Here is a 15,376-nt window from a genome sequence, read left to right on the forward strand (position 1 = left end):
TTGAGCCTCATAACTATAGCACGACAGCTGAGACCCACTTCTGCTTGTTTGGTGTGCCAAGATCTCTTGCCTAATGGTCAGTAGCTATACCTGCTAGACTAGGACTATAGTCGACGACACAACTGTCTGTCTGTTTGTCTGTCTGTCTGTCTGTCTGTCTGTCTGTCTGTCTATCTGTCTGTCTGTCTGTCTGTCTGTCTGTCTGTCTGTCTGTCTGTCTGTCTGTCTGTATGTATGTATGTATGTATGTATGTATGTATGTATGTATGTATGTATGTATGTATGTATGTATGTATGTATTCACGTATGTATGTATGTTTGTATGTATGTATGTATGTATGTATGTGGCTCAATTGATTAGAGTGTGCAGTTGGAGCTTGGCAACATCTGGGACCTTCGTGTCAGAGTTTGAGTGCGGGAGGGCCACATACATAAGTTCCCTTGGGCAAGGAACTAACATACACTTGCCTCTCTCTCCGGAGTGTCAGTTCTGTCCAAGAAGAAGAAGAAGTGACATATAGACAGTGACTGCTGATAGCATTGTAACATCATAGCGTTGTAGCATTGTAGCATTGTAGCAGCGTAGCATGGTCATTGCAGCATCGAACCTGAGCCTTAGGGGCTCTTGTATGTACGTAGATACAAAAATATGTATGTATGTATGTATGTATCTATGTATGTTTGTTAGTCTGTCTGCCTGCCTGTCTATCTGTCTCTCTGCCGACGTCTGTCTGTCTGTCTGTTCTCTGTTTGCTTGTCTGTTTGTTTGTCTGTCTTGTCTGTCTGTTTGTCTATTTGTCTGTTTCTCTATTAGTTTGTCTGTCAACTTGTCAGTTGATTTGAGACTTTAATTTACATGTACCTGCAGTGCCAGTTAAAGTCTAGCTTTTAAATTTCAAACCTTTATTACAGTCACGATGAAAGTTCCAAATTGTCCAGTCGAAAGTATACCGAGCCCAATCAGAGCGTCCCGTCTGGTTGAAGTCTAGCAGTATCTTTACATATCTGGAGAAATACGCCGACTGAAAACACTTATCTTAAGAACGTTCCGAAAATAGTTATGTTGCATTAGTGATGCAAGTCATTTTGAAAAGTCCTTTCTGAATGTTTGTGGTACAAGTGTAGATGTATATACGTAGAGTACCAGTTGGCACTACAAAAGTTGATTCATGTGACGTATTATTGTCAACAAAAAAAGAGACTTATACCTTGGATTTTATCTCTAGGTCCAGACCAAGACAAACAATAATATAAAGCTCATTCAAATGAAAGATTGACTGTTTTTTACAAGAATTTAGGTAAAATGGCAGCATACTTTAGCAACTTGAAAACCTTTGAAATCATTGTAGTTGCGAAATTCTGTGTAAGGTAAGGTCTTTTTATCATTATCCTAAATTTCCTCAACCCTCCAATTTTTCTACGCACATCTGTTGTTTAGTTAACTAACTTGAAGCAGTTCTCCTTTCTTTCAATTCCTGTTGCAGCTCTCAACATGATGTACAATCTGACCTCAGAGAATGAAATCATGCATTTTCTTGCCACCTCTCACTACCACCATGACTTGCAATGTCTAAAGACTCTCTCTTTACGTCAGTTATTCAATAAACAACTAGAGAAGACGCACTTTCTATAAAATATATGAACCAAATCATCTGATTAGAGTATACCTTAGAGAACAAGTATCGTACTATACGTACGTATACGCTGGCTTGTTCTAGACTGTCAAGTTCAAAATTAAAGTTATTTCATCATTGACACGGAAAAGCCATGCACGACAAGGATCCTAAAGTTGTTTATTACTAGACTAGAGCAAATGGAACGAAAAGCACGTGCCAAAACACGTGGAGCGCGCGAGGAGGAGGACTGGGTACGAGTCTAGTTTATTACTGCAAACCACGCAATAACCGGGACCTAGGAGGGTCTTAAGCTGAATGCATCGCTAAACGCCACAGTAAAAGTTCGAAAAGAAAAATTGCCATAGACTTAAGCGGTTAGTAAACGCCAAAATTTGCAGGGCATGGAAAGTGCACCCAAATGTTGTTTGGGATGTGGTGACGTCCATAGTGCCATATCCGAAGAAAAGGTCTATTGTTTGAGTCGCAAAAGGGAGGGGCTAGCTACGCGAGAGTAGGCGTTTGCGCAAGACTCTTTGAGGTTTGTGTTGGTGCTAGATTATCTAGAGCCTAACTCTGTGTTTGATCGCCAGCAAGCGCATGCGACAGGTCAATCAATCTCTGTCATGATCGGAAGAAAAGTTTTCCTAGTTCTCTTGATGTGGACCGTATCTGTGGCTGAAGATGTTACAGATACAGGTAAAATAGTGAAGTTGCACGAGTATAACTTAGAGGCCAACATGTAGAGAAACAATAGTTGCTGCAGCAATATATGAAGAACTATAAAGTGCTAAACGCTCGGCTGTTAACTTAGGTTAGAGGACAGCTGCTATAGCTAGACGTACGTACCGCATGATCCTGCTAATTGACATGAGGAGCGTGAGAAGGGGGCTGGACACATTGACTGGCACGTGGGATTTTCGTCATAACACCAGCGATAACAATGAGTGCATGCGTTGCATTTAATTAGATTGGTCACTGGTCTTGTCAGACGGCCGAACACAACAGCATTACTGTAACCCTACAGCATACAGCATGCGCGCCTCGGTGCGAGAAGTAAGTTGTACGTGCGTGTGCGTGTGTGTGCGTGCGTGCGTGAGTGCGTGCATGTGTATGTCTACGCGCGCGCGTGTGTGTGGTGTCTGCGTGCGCGTGTGTGTGGTGTCTGCGTGCGTGCGTGCGTGCGTGTGTGTGTGTGTGTGTGTGTGTGCGTGTGTGTGTGTGTGTGTGCGTGCGTGTGTGTGTGTGTGTGTGTGTTTGTGTGTGTGTGCGTGCGTGTGTCAATTGGTTAAAGACTGCATTTGAAGAATAAAAACATCCGGGACCTTGCAGGGTTGCAGGTTCAAGTCACAGTGATGGCGAGCTATTGCATAATTTTTTAAGTAAGAAACTTACACACAATTGCTTTTCTCACTTTGGGAGTATAAATGAGTACCTGGTCATTGACTGGGGTAGACATGACCGCTGGCTTGGCATCATGCAAGTAACATCATACAGCAGACGGGTACTTGTGGATCTTGGTGTCCAGTCCCACAGCTGTGCCATAGTCAGTGCACTTGGATGACTCCAGACAAGCTCCAGGTGGATTGTAGCGCTGGCCCTAACCCTCCGAGTAGCGCACGGAGGCCGTGTCGCTAGTAGCAGAGGGAGCTATCTCTGCAACTGACCTGAAGGTCGACGTCGAATGACGTGGAGGGCATGACATTTGTCCATTTGTCCCTTGTGTGTGTGTGTGTGTGTGTGTGTGTGTGTGTGTGTGTGTGTGTGTGTGTGTGTGTGTGTGTGTGTGTGTGTGTGTGTGTGTGTGTGTGTGTGTCACTGTGTGTGTGTCACTGTGTGTGTGTGTGTGTGTGTGTGTGTGTGTGTGTGTGTGTGTGTGTGTGTGTGTGTGTGTGTGTGTGTGTGTTTGGTTCCCGGTTGTGTCTGTACGCAACATTACAGTTCTGTGTGGTATAGATTTTGAGTTGTCAAAGGTGAGCAAAGAGATAGAAGAAGAAATAGCACACAAATCAGACATGCAAACTCAGGAGCTTAAACTCGGCCAGTCTAGCAATCTAGAAGACCAAATTACTGCCAATGCGGTTCATCTTAACTCGACAGAGCGCCAAAAGCTTGAAGAGGCCCTTGAAGCAACAGACGAAAAGCTTCAAAGCTTCAAAAAGAAAATAGAAGACAGAAACTGCTACATCAAGTCTTTTGGTTTATTGACAAAATACTGCGCTCATCTGGAAAAAAGAAGGTTGAAAATGGAAATGGCGATTAGAGTGTTCACCGGTGCGAAACTCGTCAATGAAGAAGTCAGTAAAGAGCTGTGGTCATCTGAAGAGACCATAGAGATGGGATCTTTCGAACGTCGAAATTTACTGGCGACTCTCGCCACGGAACTAGAAGAAGAAGTCAGGCTGCTAGGAAAAGACACGAAGCAAGCAGTACAAACTCGCAGCAAACGAGGTAAACAATGCAAAACTTTCCGAAACTATCTAATAAGATATTAAATTAGTCGCTGTTGGTTGGTTTGTTGCTACAGGACAATTTGCTTCTCACTTATGCTCATTCGTCAAGAATTTCTCCAGTAAAGTCTCCCATGTTGCTAGATTGCTCGGAAAAACGGTTCAGGTGTCAGTAGGAGGTTCTATTGGTATCATCGTTTCGCTATCTGGTGAATTCGGTTTTGCGTACGGACCAAATGGAGAGTTTGGTTGTACCTGGACAAAATGCGTGGGTTTGGGGAATATAAAAGGAATTTCAGCATCCGTAATGTTTGGCTTTTATAACAACTTTGACGACATCGAAGGAGAATCAGTAATCAAACTCTATCAAGTCTCGGGCCGTTTGTTTGGTGGAATGTTTGGCACAATCAAAAAGAGTGGAAAGTTAATTGGGTACATAGGAGGCGCCGGTGGCTCAATCAGTCTTTCGAAACTTCTCCGCTTGATCCGGATCACCGTCACAGTATCGATTTGTACCACTGACATGACTCTACCGGTAAGAGACTTACATGAAATCAGTATAGAACTACCCAATTTCTAAATAAAATTGCTGACGATTATCTACGACTCTCAGTGGAGTAGCCAGCCTTTGCAGAATAGTTGGGCACAAGTCTAACAACACCGTTTTCAAATATTGTAGTTCCGGTTTTTGCTAATAACCAAAACCCACGCTTTCCTGAGGTTTAAACGTGAAACAGCTACCGTATAACCGGTTATTTTTGCGATCATGATATTTTGCGAATTCTGCGAAGAAATTACAGAACGCACAATTCAAATTCGCAGATATTTAGGCTTATCCTCGAAGTTCCCGCAGTTCACTGTTTGGACACATGTACACGTTGTGCACCAGTAACTGTCTCCTTGGATAGAACGCAGAAATTCAATTTGCAACAATTAAAAATTTTGTCTAAATTTTCAAAATCGCGTGCAAAAATTTAAGACAGCAGGAATAACCGGCTATATGGTATTTAGTTATCCAAGAGGTCAACCTACTATTTCTCATCAGGGGCTCTATCTAGGCTTTAAACTCCTTGCTTTTCCACGTCGACGTCCGCAAAAGTGTGTCACCATCTACGTCAATACTTTTTGTTCATTTCTTTTTCATTCATCAAGACCGTTTTAGTAAAGACTGTTTAACTAAGCTAGCATGTAGCATTGCCACAAAGCAAGTAGAACGCAAAAAGACGAATTTGCTTCTTCACAATGACCGTTTCCGTGAAGCGTCCTTTTGCTCAGACAACATGGACTGTCGCCGTTTATTTGAATTAGCTAGCGTGCGCTATCATTGACATGCCACAGCTGAGGATCAGTTGTTCTATACGCAATTTAGTTACTATGATGACGTTGGAGTTAAACTGGTTTCTTGGTCTGCAAATTTTATCTTTACAAATACAAACTACGATCTTATGTCTTGAAGAGACATTAGACAATAGTGCTAAGACTTGGTTGGGGCCTGCTCTCTTTAAGGACTTCCATAGCTGCGCCACTGTGTACTGGTTTTGTGATTGGCTGAGATATCGCAGGTTCTCCATATGCAAGTCAGCGAACTAAATTGTATTAAAATTATACAGGACGACTCTAGGGACGAGTCTGGGACAACTCTAAAGACGACTCTAGGCACGACATGGAAGACTCCAAGGATGACTCCAAGGACAAATGCAAGGACGACACCAAGGACGACTCCAAAGACGACTCTAAAGACTACTCTGAACACAAATAAGGACGACTCTAAGGACAACTCTGAGGACGACTCTAAAGACGAGTTTGGGACAACTCTAGGGACTACTCTGATGACGACTCTGAAGGCAAGTGAGGACGACCCTAAGGACAACTCTGAAGACGGCTCGGAGACGACGTGGGTTCTACCTAAACTACGCTACTCGGGGACGACGTCCGTTCCACCTAGACTACGCGACTCGGAGACGACGTCCGTTCCACCTAGACTACGCGACTCTGGGGCGACGTCGGTTCCACCTAAACTACGCTACTCGGGGACGACGTCCGTTCCACCTAGACTACGCGACTCTGGGGCGACGTCGGTTCCACCTAAACTACGCTACTCGGGGACGACGTCCGTTCCACCTAGACTACGCGACTCTGGGGCGACGTCGGTTCCACCTAAACTACGCGACTCGGGGACGACGTCCGTTCCACCTAGACTACGCGACTCTGGGGCGACGTCGGTTCCACCTAAACTACGCTACTCGGGGACGACGTCCGTTCCACCTAGACTACGCGACTCTGGGGCGACGTCGGTTCCACCTAAACTACGCGACTCGGGAAAGACTTGGGTTCTTCCTATACCACGACCGAGCAAAGAAAAGACTGCGTTTCCTAGACATAATAATGCATGTTGATGCGGTTAGCTAGTAAGATGGCTTTGGCAATTGCCTACTGCAACAGTGAGTCTATAGAGTCTAATAAATGTAAAATGAAATGGTAAACGTTGTGATGACGCTATGTCTTGCTCTTACGTTCTCATTTTTACTACTTTCACTGCGTGAAATAGTTACATGCCATTTTGTTCCTGCCATCACCGCCATGCAATGGGCATGTGACGACTAAGTTCCTGCTTGTGCGCCTCCGTACAGAATGCGTTGGTATGTGGTAGCTTGAATGCCGATGCGTGCCGCGCTGGTAATGCGCCGGGAATGTCACATGTCTGTACGTGCCAAATGTGTTGGAACGCAACATGGCCGCAATCTTTTGTACGCATAGGCATGCCTAGGGATTTGGCGTACGTGCATTGCCGCATGTGTGAGCACACATTTGCACATGTAGACGCGACTCGTTTCTGAATCGTCTTTGTAAGCGCGTAATCTACGTATAGTTTTTCGATGGTGTGTTAATTAAACAAACAAGTTCTGCATCTGTGACAAAGGACAAATTACGATGTTTTGCATTTTTCAACGTATACGTGTACGTATCTAGTTTCTACGTAAATGTATATTAGTATTTTTCTTTGAATTAGCGTACAGAAAATCAGACATTTACATGCCGACAGCAACTATGATTTGTTCCATTGCATCCTGCACCTTTGAGTTGCACTCACAGTTTTTAATTAATTAAATAACAATTAATTAAGTAACAACTAAGCAAAAATTCTTGCCTAAATAACATTCAAAACAATTCATTCAATATTCATTTAATTAAGTAACATTAAGTAACATTCAAAACAATGGAGTTGAATCTACTAACATATTTTAAGTTATCTCAGAAGTTTTTGTATGATGTCATATTATAAAAGTCCCATGGTGCAACTAATGACGAGCTGTATCATGTATACCTATTATTGCTCTCATACTTGATCACATTACAGCAGTTTACAGTTGTCTTTTCATTAATATTTATGACCTGTCAAAAGAAACAACAAACCAGATTTTAGAAGTTGTGTTGCCTTTGGGATCACCATCCAGTTCAATCCAGATGAGTAGAAATTAAATCATAAGTGTTAGCTATAGCAACAAATCTATATTCACTGACCATCTAACACTCATCCTTTCTTCATTAGCTATTATCAATAAAGATCTAAAAGATCAACTTAGTTAATTAAGCAATTCGCCTGTAAAAAATATACCAAATTTTAAACACTCTAATAATTGCAATCTAATTCAGGGTCAGCAGCTCTAAAGAGTGAAGTCACTCTAATTAATCAGGCAGTTTGTTAAATACACGATCGAGAAATAAGTCAGCTAGGGACTACAGAGGTTAATTGATCTAGCAGTCTAATGCTTTTAATTACTATTACTATAATTAATTATTGCAGTGTTACAACCAAAATTCCAAATTTAAACCAATATAGCCAATCTCAAGTATCTAGGTGATTGTGACAATTCTGCATGACAAACATAGAATAGTTGCATGCCTCAACCATTCCTATAAAAATCTCAACTCTATACTTGATCAACGTAGTGTCTAGGAAGAGTTTCTATTAATGCGAAGAACCAAAATTGGTACTTAATTATTAATTGGTCAATTCATGAGCTGATCGTTGGTGTGAGTGTGTGTGTGTGTGTGTGTGTGTGTGTGTGTGTGTGTGTGTGTGTGTGTGTGTGTGTGTGTGTGTGTGTGTGTGTGTGTGGTGTGGTGTGTGAGTGTGTGTGTGTGTGTGTGTGTGTGTGTGTGTGTGTGTGTGTGTGTGTGTGTGTGTGTGTGTGTGTGTGTGTGTGTGTGTGTGTGCGCGCGCTCTAATGATTCGTGCCAGTGATTATGATTATAGTTGCTCAAAAGTTTATACTGTATGCTCATACAACTGTATGTAACTATGCACGCTGTGTAAGAAATTAGTGCCACCTGTAGAAATCCCGTTTTTCTAGATTAACCACCAATTTTTAGATAGAAAGTACAAGAGATTTTAAGTTGTTTTACCCTATACGCTATGGAGTGAGTCACCCTGTCAGCATGTAGAGTGCAAATAACAAGGAAACAGCTAAACGACAGGTAGTTAGTTGCTGTGGTGTTTTTCTCGCTTTTGTATAGCCTTGTGTATCAAACACTCCACCGTAATGCGTCTCCACGGTGATTAGCACGGTTGGTTTTCCGGGTCCTATCGGTCAGACTGGAATGCCTGGAGCACCCGGACTTGTTGAATTGCCTGGGCCTGTAAGAGTAACAGGATACTCCGTAAGTATAAAACAGCAAAATGTTGTAAAGTATAATAAATGTTTCTATGCAAGGGCCCCGTCGGTTCTCGTAGATTATCTGGACTCGTGGGACCCAAAGGCGAAGAAGGAACGCCGGAGACAAAAGTAATGAATGTTATACATACTTTGTTAAAAAAATTATTGTATATTGTATGTTAAACCGTTTAAAAGATATTGTGTTTACAGACAGACAGACAGACAGACAGACAGACAGACAGACAGACAGACAGACAGACAGACAGACAGACAGACAGACAGACAGACAGACAGACAGACAGACAGGCAGACAGACAGAAAGGCAGACAGACAGAAAGGCCACACACACACACACACACACACACACACACACACACACACACACACACACACACACACACACACACACACACACACACACACACACACACACAGTTTGTCTTATCGATTCACACCAGTCCATTACTCTGTTTTTCAATTGAGACCTAATGGATTAAACAAACAGACAGACAGAAAGGCCACACACACACACACACACACACACACACACACACACACACACACACACACACACACACACACACACACACACACACACACACACACACAGTTTGTCTTATCGATTCACACCAGTCCATTACTCTGTTTTTCAATTGAGACCTAATGGATTAAACAAACAGACAGACAGACAGACAGACAGACAGAAAGAAAGACAGACAGACAGACAGACAGACAGACAGACAGACAAACAGGCTTCTTTAGAGAAAGGTTTTACTGCAGCAAGAAGAGAGGAAAGGAAGATGATCAAATATGAAAAACAACAACTTACTGGCAATACATCAAGCCTCAATTTCACTCCTCTGGTATTTGAACATTTTGGAACATGGGGATCAGAAGCTACCAACTATCTAAACAAACTAGTCAGAAGATCAAAAACATTGAAGGCTACACAAATGAACATGACTTTATAGGTATTTAGAGAAAATAATTCTCAATAATATTACAACGATGCAACACTAAAGTCATCCTCTACAAGCTGACTCGTGTCTTACCTGGAGAAGAAGATGAGAACACACACAATAGAGACTATTAAAGTAGTTTGCATTAAACTAAAGCTGAACTCAGTAGATTGCTTGTATTTAGTGTTGGAAATGTAACGTAGAGTTTGTGTCTCCATAAATGAAATTGACAGACAGACAAACAGACAGACAGACAGACAGACAGACAGACAGACAGACAGACAGACAGACAGACAGACAGACAGACAGACAGACAGACAGACAGACAGACAGACAGACAGGCAGACGGACCGGTTCTTAGAAATGACGTTGACGAACTGAAGCAGCTCGTTGAGAACTTGACAATAAGTGTGCAGGTTAGACAGTTTACTGTTTATATTGTCTTGATATTAATTAACTTTTTATTGTTTATTTTCTTTGTAGTGATTACATGAACAGGTTGGTAAATAGAAAAACAGTTAAAAACAATTGTGTATTGCATGCATGTGTATGTATAACACAATGTCTGCTTTTAGATAGTTGATATCAAAAACAAAACTTTGAAAACTCGACAGGCGAATCCTGTTTGGCAGGTAGTCAATACCAGCAAGCAATTGCAACTGAGACTGTATCGATACATCCCTAGCAACAGTCGATTCGAGACAACATTTAATGTATCCGATTACGGCTACGATCCGTCTAGATACGAATTTCTTCGAGTACAGGTGAATGCAGAAGCGAACGGAGATCTGAATAGCAGTTCGAAACATTTACAAACATACTTAATTCTGATCCGGTCCGTCGCCCGTGGCAATCAGGTGTGGCAGGAGGTCCTCTTCGTCAAATGGATTCTTATCCAATTGAAAGAGAAGTGAAGACTCCTTCAATTACATTGTCTGTTACGCTTTCGAGTGGCGTCGGTAGTGGAAACATTAAGTTTACGTTGATAAAATTCAAAGTTGCAGAAAAGTAGTCACGTTGAACGTCTCTATATACTTAGATACGAACAGCACGCGTGCACGTGTAGACGTGGTGTATCTTGAACTCACTGAATGTCTCGGTAGCTCTAGCTCTAGTATGCGTTGTGGTGCACTATGTTGTCAATACAATTATTTCAAATATCTGTAATGCTTTCTTCTATATCTAGGCAGAGAGTCAGGGCCGTAGGAACTGGTCCAACTGGTCTCACTTTTCTATTATAGAGTGAACTTTCACCAGAGACCAGACCTATACAATAAATATCAGGGCCGTAGGAACCGGTCCAGACGGTCTGCTTTTGTACTTGCAGGCAATTTTTCAAAAAGTATTCTATCAGTTGATAATTGCCTAAAAATTCTGGTTAAAAATATAGGCGACTAAATAACTAATATTTGTATACTCAAAACAAAACTAAATTATAGCATCTTGACTTAATTAATTAATTACCACAGACATGATTATCGTGGATGGGGAGGCGTATATAGGCGACTAAATAACTAATATATGTATACTCAAAACAAAACTAAATTATAGCATCTTGACTTAATTAATTAATTACCACAGACATGATGATCGTGGATGGGAAGGCGTGTATGGACGCTGGCTTACAACTAAGTACCTAATTAAATTAATTAAAATATATAGAAATTGAATGTCAACATGTCGCACTCAATGAATGACGCTTGGTTACTAAAATACAGTACTACATGTATGCTCCATTGTCTTCTGTAACGCTAATGCAGTCTTGCATTTTTCTACGTTAAAAGTGTACGGTGTATGCAGCGCCGGTGGCTGTAAAATGCAGACTGCAGACTGGATTGCCATATAGGACCACGCCCCTTTCTGTTGTGCGACCCGGATTAGAAGCCTCGCTACGCTCGACCATTAGTAAGGGCGCGTGACGTGTTTCCGTGATATATAGTTGAATGCTAAAGTTCTGTAATTACGTTGCTGCTGCTAAAGTTTGAACTTTAAATGATATTTTACTAGTGGCTGCGCCTCGACAGCGTGCATTTTTTAATAAGCATGCAATTCTCATTGTAGCAGTCTGAAATCTCATTTGCTGGTGCACAAGAAAGCTGCTTGAACTTTAAAAATATTCTTTGCTGTAGTATTTTATATAGTTAGGTAGATGAGACAGACATTCATGTGACTGTTTGCAGCAATAACTGCGGCCAGATCACGCCAATTCACTAATGATAAATATATTAATTGCTAGTAGCTCTAGCACATGACTGGTAATCTAATTTTAGTCTTGCGTGAAAGCTCGAACGGTGTGCATCGTGCATGTAGATAGCTAATATTAATGCCTATATAGAAATTGTGAACAATCAAAAGAATGAGAAACGGCTATAGTCAGCGTGTGCACGTACAACGACTCAAATTGCCCTCGGAGTTCCGCCAGTCTGCAGTCTGCAGTCTGCGTTTTCACAGCCACCGATGCAGCGCTGGGCGCGTAAACACTACGGCAGAAGAAAACCTGCTTTGTTCTGTCTAGATACCAAATGTAACGGAACGTGAGCAAGCACTGTAGCTTGAAAAATTGTTTTCTGATAGCACGCAAATACATAATGCGTCACATGACCTTGCAGGCAAATGTGCGTCTCTGAGTAGATGGCTTGGAAACGAGACTACTGGAGGCTGCTCAATTGCCATTTCTGATTACTTGATTGTAGGTCTGCACGATCAGCTCGGTCAAGTAGAGAACACCAAGCTCAATTGGTGCAATTCCTTTGGTTTCACACTCGTTAAAAAGACCTGTTTGAACCGGTCGATGTAAACTAAACATACGAAAGGCCAAAGGTCACTCACAGTACAAGCCACTTGGCAGATTTCTGGAAGTCAAGCTAATGATCACATTTACATTTACATACAATGTATACAGCAAGTAGTACGACCAAAGCATCACATTGCCCTTTGCTGGCATCTGTAGACGCACTGAAACCTTATCGACATACCACGCCGGCATACTCTTCACACCTCCAAAGGTCAATTGGTCTAAAATGCGTGGGCGTACATGCATTTATCGTTGCTGTGCGCTAGTGCCGAGTTGCAGTTCGTTCTTGGCATTCGTCGACGCAACAATGGACAGCGTGAGCAGACAATCTAGTGTAGCTTCTACCGCAAGCGTTGCTGAACAGCCTGCCGACGCAGAATCGTTCATTACAAAACACTTCAAGAAACGAGAATGCGGACGCATTGTACCGCAAACGGAGCAGCCTGATAGGTGGAGAGAATTGCATGCAGCATGTACGATGCGTTGAACAACATTGATCGTGTATCGATCTTTTTGTAGGTGTTGCTGCGGACGGCCTGTCAACAGAGACCATAGTACTACGTTGTCTCGGCCGGAAAGCAGAAATGGAAACAATGGATGGAAGGTCGAGAGCGACACGTGGAGCATTGCAACCGACGCTTTCGGCGAAATGGAGTTTGCTGGAAGAACGGCGAGAAAATCGAAGGCTAAGGTACGTTTGCAAGGAGTCGAGGCTTGGCAGATATGTGACTATTGCGGACCGACGGGCAAGTGGCAGAGCGGACAGGCTGACGGGCAGACGAACGGACGGGCGGGCGGACAGACGGACAGGCGAACGGACAGACGGGCGGACAGACTGACAAGCAAGTAGACGGAATCGAGATGGTCAGACAGACGACGAACGGTCGGACCGACGGACCGACGAACGAACGAATAGGCGAACCGATTTACGGGCGGGTGCGCGGGCAGACGAAATGACGGGCGGGCAGACTGACAGACGGGCGGGCGAATCGACGGAGGGGTGGACAGGAGGACGGACAGAAGGGCTGACCGACGGACAGCAAGTGGTGGATGGTCAGACGGACGGCCAGACGGACGGAGGGACGGGCGGGTGGGCGGAAGGACGGACGAACGGACGGGTGGACAGACGAACGGGCGAACGGGCGGTACGTCAAAATATGAGTACGTATACTCTAGTTGTTTGTTTGCTTCTGTTATTTATTGTTTGTTAAATTTCATTCGGCAGCAGGTAAAACTGCTAATCAATTGTGTTCTATTGACTAGTACGTACGCCTGTCTTCTGATTCGAAAGAACAGGACGTACTGAAACTTTTGATTGACTACTGGATACCAAAAAAAACTCCCAAACCGCGTCTGGTTATTTCCGTAACAGGAGGAAGCTCACGCTTTCATCTTAACTCTCGTGTCAGAAATATTATAACAAATGGTAAGTAGAAACATTTATTGACAAACTTAACTAAACAGGGCGCAGCAAACACATATAAAGTGGTTGGTGTAACGCGCGCTAAAACATGCGCAGTGAATCCTGTGACCGCAGAAAATTGGATTTCAGGCCATCGACACTCGCACGTATTTCGATCTACAATAATTCCAGTAGCTAGAGTACAGTAGCTAAGGCGCCGCATGCTACAGAAGCTCCAAATAAATAAATCAATCAATAATATATTTAATCAGCTAAACCGGAAGTTACACTAATCGCCTCCACGCAAATCCGACCCTTCGCTCCGCCCCTTTTTAAATCCTGACCCTTTGCTCAGCCCTATTTATTTCCATTTCTTTGTGATGCTTAATTAACTTCAATTTTCTTCAGGTTTGGTAAAGATGGCAACGACAAGCAACGCGTGGGTGATGACGGGTGGTTTTCATCGAGGAGTGATGAAGATGGTAGGTCAGGCCTTGAAGGACCAGACCGACAATCAAGGAAACAGAGTTCCGGTTATCGGTTTTGCCACGTGGGGGTTCACAAGGAATAGACATCATCTTGTGAACGGGTCTGTAAACAGTGCATCAACAACACGTTGCTACAAACCCGTCGACCACTTTGCAATGGATGCGACATCTCTACCACTGGATTCGAACCACACGCACTTCATATTGGTAGACGACGGTACCGTGGAACAGCCGTATCGATGTAATGATTTGTTGAAGAAATTTAGAGACATGCTTGGCAAAGAAACAGATGGGGGTGAGTTGAACACTTACTCTACTTTTCTAGTATTCCTAGTATAATTATTTAGTAATATTTTAATGATTTCCGTTTGCTTTGTACTTTGTCTATTATTGTGTCTGTTTGTTGATTGTATACATGAATACGTGTTTGTGCTTTGTTTACCTGATTGTTTGTTTCTTTTTTCTTACAAATTTATTTTGTTTGCTTGGTTTTGTTATAAGTTTTGGGATGCGCGCGCGTGTGTGTGTGTGTGTGTGTGTGTGTGTGTGTGTGTGTGTGTGTGTGTGTGTGTGTGTTGTGTGTGTGTGTGTGTGTGTGTGTGTGTGTGTGTGTGTGTGTGTGTTGTGTGTGTGTGTGTGTGTGTGTGTGTGTGTGTGTGTGTGTGTTGTGTGTGTGTGTGTGTGTGTGTGTGTGTGTGTGTGTGTGTGTTGTGTGTGTGTGTGTGTGTGTGTGTGTGTGTGTGTGTGTGTGTGTGTCTGTGTCTGTGTCTGTGTCTGTGTCTGTGTCTGTGTGTGTGTGTAGGTCATGGACGGTAATTAATTAATCTTAATTTAGAAATTTTACACCCCAAACGTAAACTTTACCGACTAAAACTGTACTATCGACACTTATGGACAGTTTCCCAGATAAAACCGTAATCTGTACTTCTTTCTATGCATTTAACTTTAATCACTAGATTGCGGAGTGACAGTACCGTTGGTCACTGTACTGGTTGGAGGCGGAGTAGGATCC

At 42.8% G+C, this 15,376-nt stretch overlaps 2 protein-coding genes across 3 annotated transcripts in view; both read left to right on the forward strand.

Annotated features, from left to right (window-relative positions):
- Positions 1-2,580: 2,580 nt before the first annotated feature.
- LOC134181141 (uncharacterized) lies at positions 2,581-6,552 on the forward strand. Of its 2 annotated transcripts, none has more exons than XM_062648353.1 (4): positions 2,581-2,669; positions 3,570-4,064; positions 4,141-4,598; positions 5,674-6,552. In XM_062648353.1, the coding sequence occupies exons 2-4, from the start codon at positions 3,629-3,631 to the stop codon at positions 6,457-6,459; spliced, it is 1,680 nt and encodes a 559-aa protein (XP_062504337.1). In that variant the 5' UTR covers positions 2,581-2,669; positions 3,570-3,628; the 3' UTR covers positions 6,460-6,552. The 2 variants fall into 2 exon arrangements, with proteins under 2 accessions (XP_062504337.1, XP_062504336.1); XM_062648352.1 differs by lacking the exon at positions 2,581-2,669 and adding an exon at positions 3,142-3,286.
- Positions 6,553-12,781: 6,229 nt separating this feature from the next.
- Positions 12,782-15,376, forward strand: part of LOC134180864 (transient receptor potential cation channel subfamily M member 8-like) — a 4,953-nt gene continuing 2,358 nt past the window's right edge. The window contains exons 1-5 of the mRNA XM_062648049.1: positions 12,782-12,924; positions 12,994-13,165; positions 13,738-13,900; positions 14,285-14,659; positions 15,321-15,376. The exon at positions 15,321-15,376 is cut by the window's right edge and continues 107 nt beyond it. Of these exons, the coding sequence (XP_062504033.1) occupies positions 12,782-12,924; positions 12,994-13,165; positions 13,738-13,900; positions 14,285-14,659; positions 15,321-15,376 (909 nt within the window). The remainder of the gene's footprint in view (positions 12,925-12,993; positions 13,166-13,737; positions 13,901-14,284; positions 14,660-15,320) is intronic.

This window comes from Corticium candelabrum, chromosome 6 (genome assembly GCF_963422355.1).
Source record: "Corticium candelabrum chromosome 6, ooCorCand1.1, whole genome shotgun sequence".
In the NCBI taxonomy this organism is placed as follows: Eukaryota; Metazoa; Porifera; class Homoscleromorpha; order Homosclerophorida; family Plakinidae; genus Corticium; species Corticium candelabrum.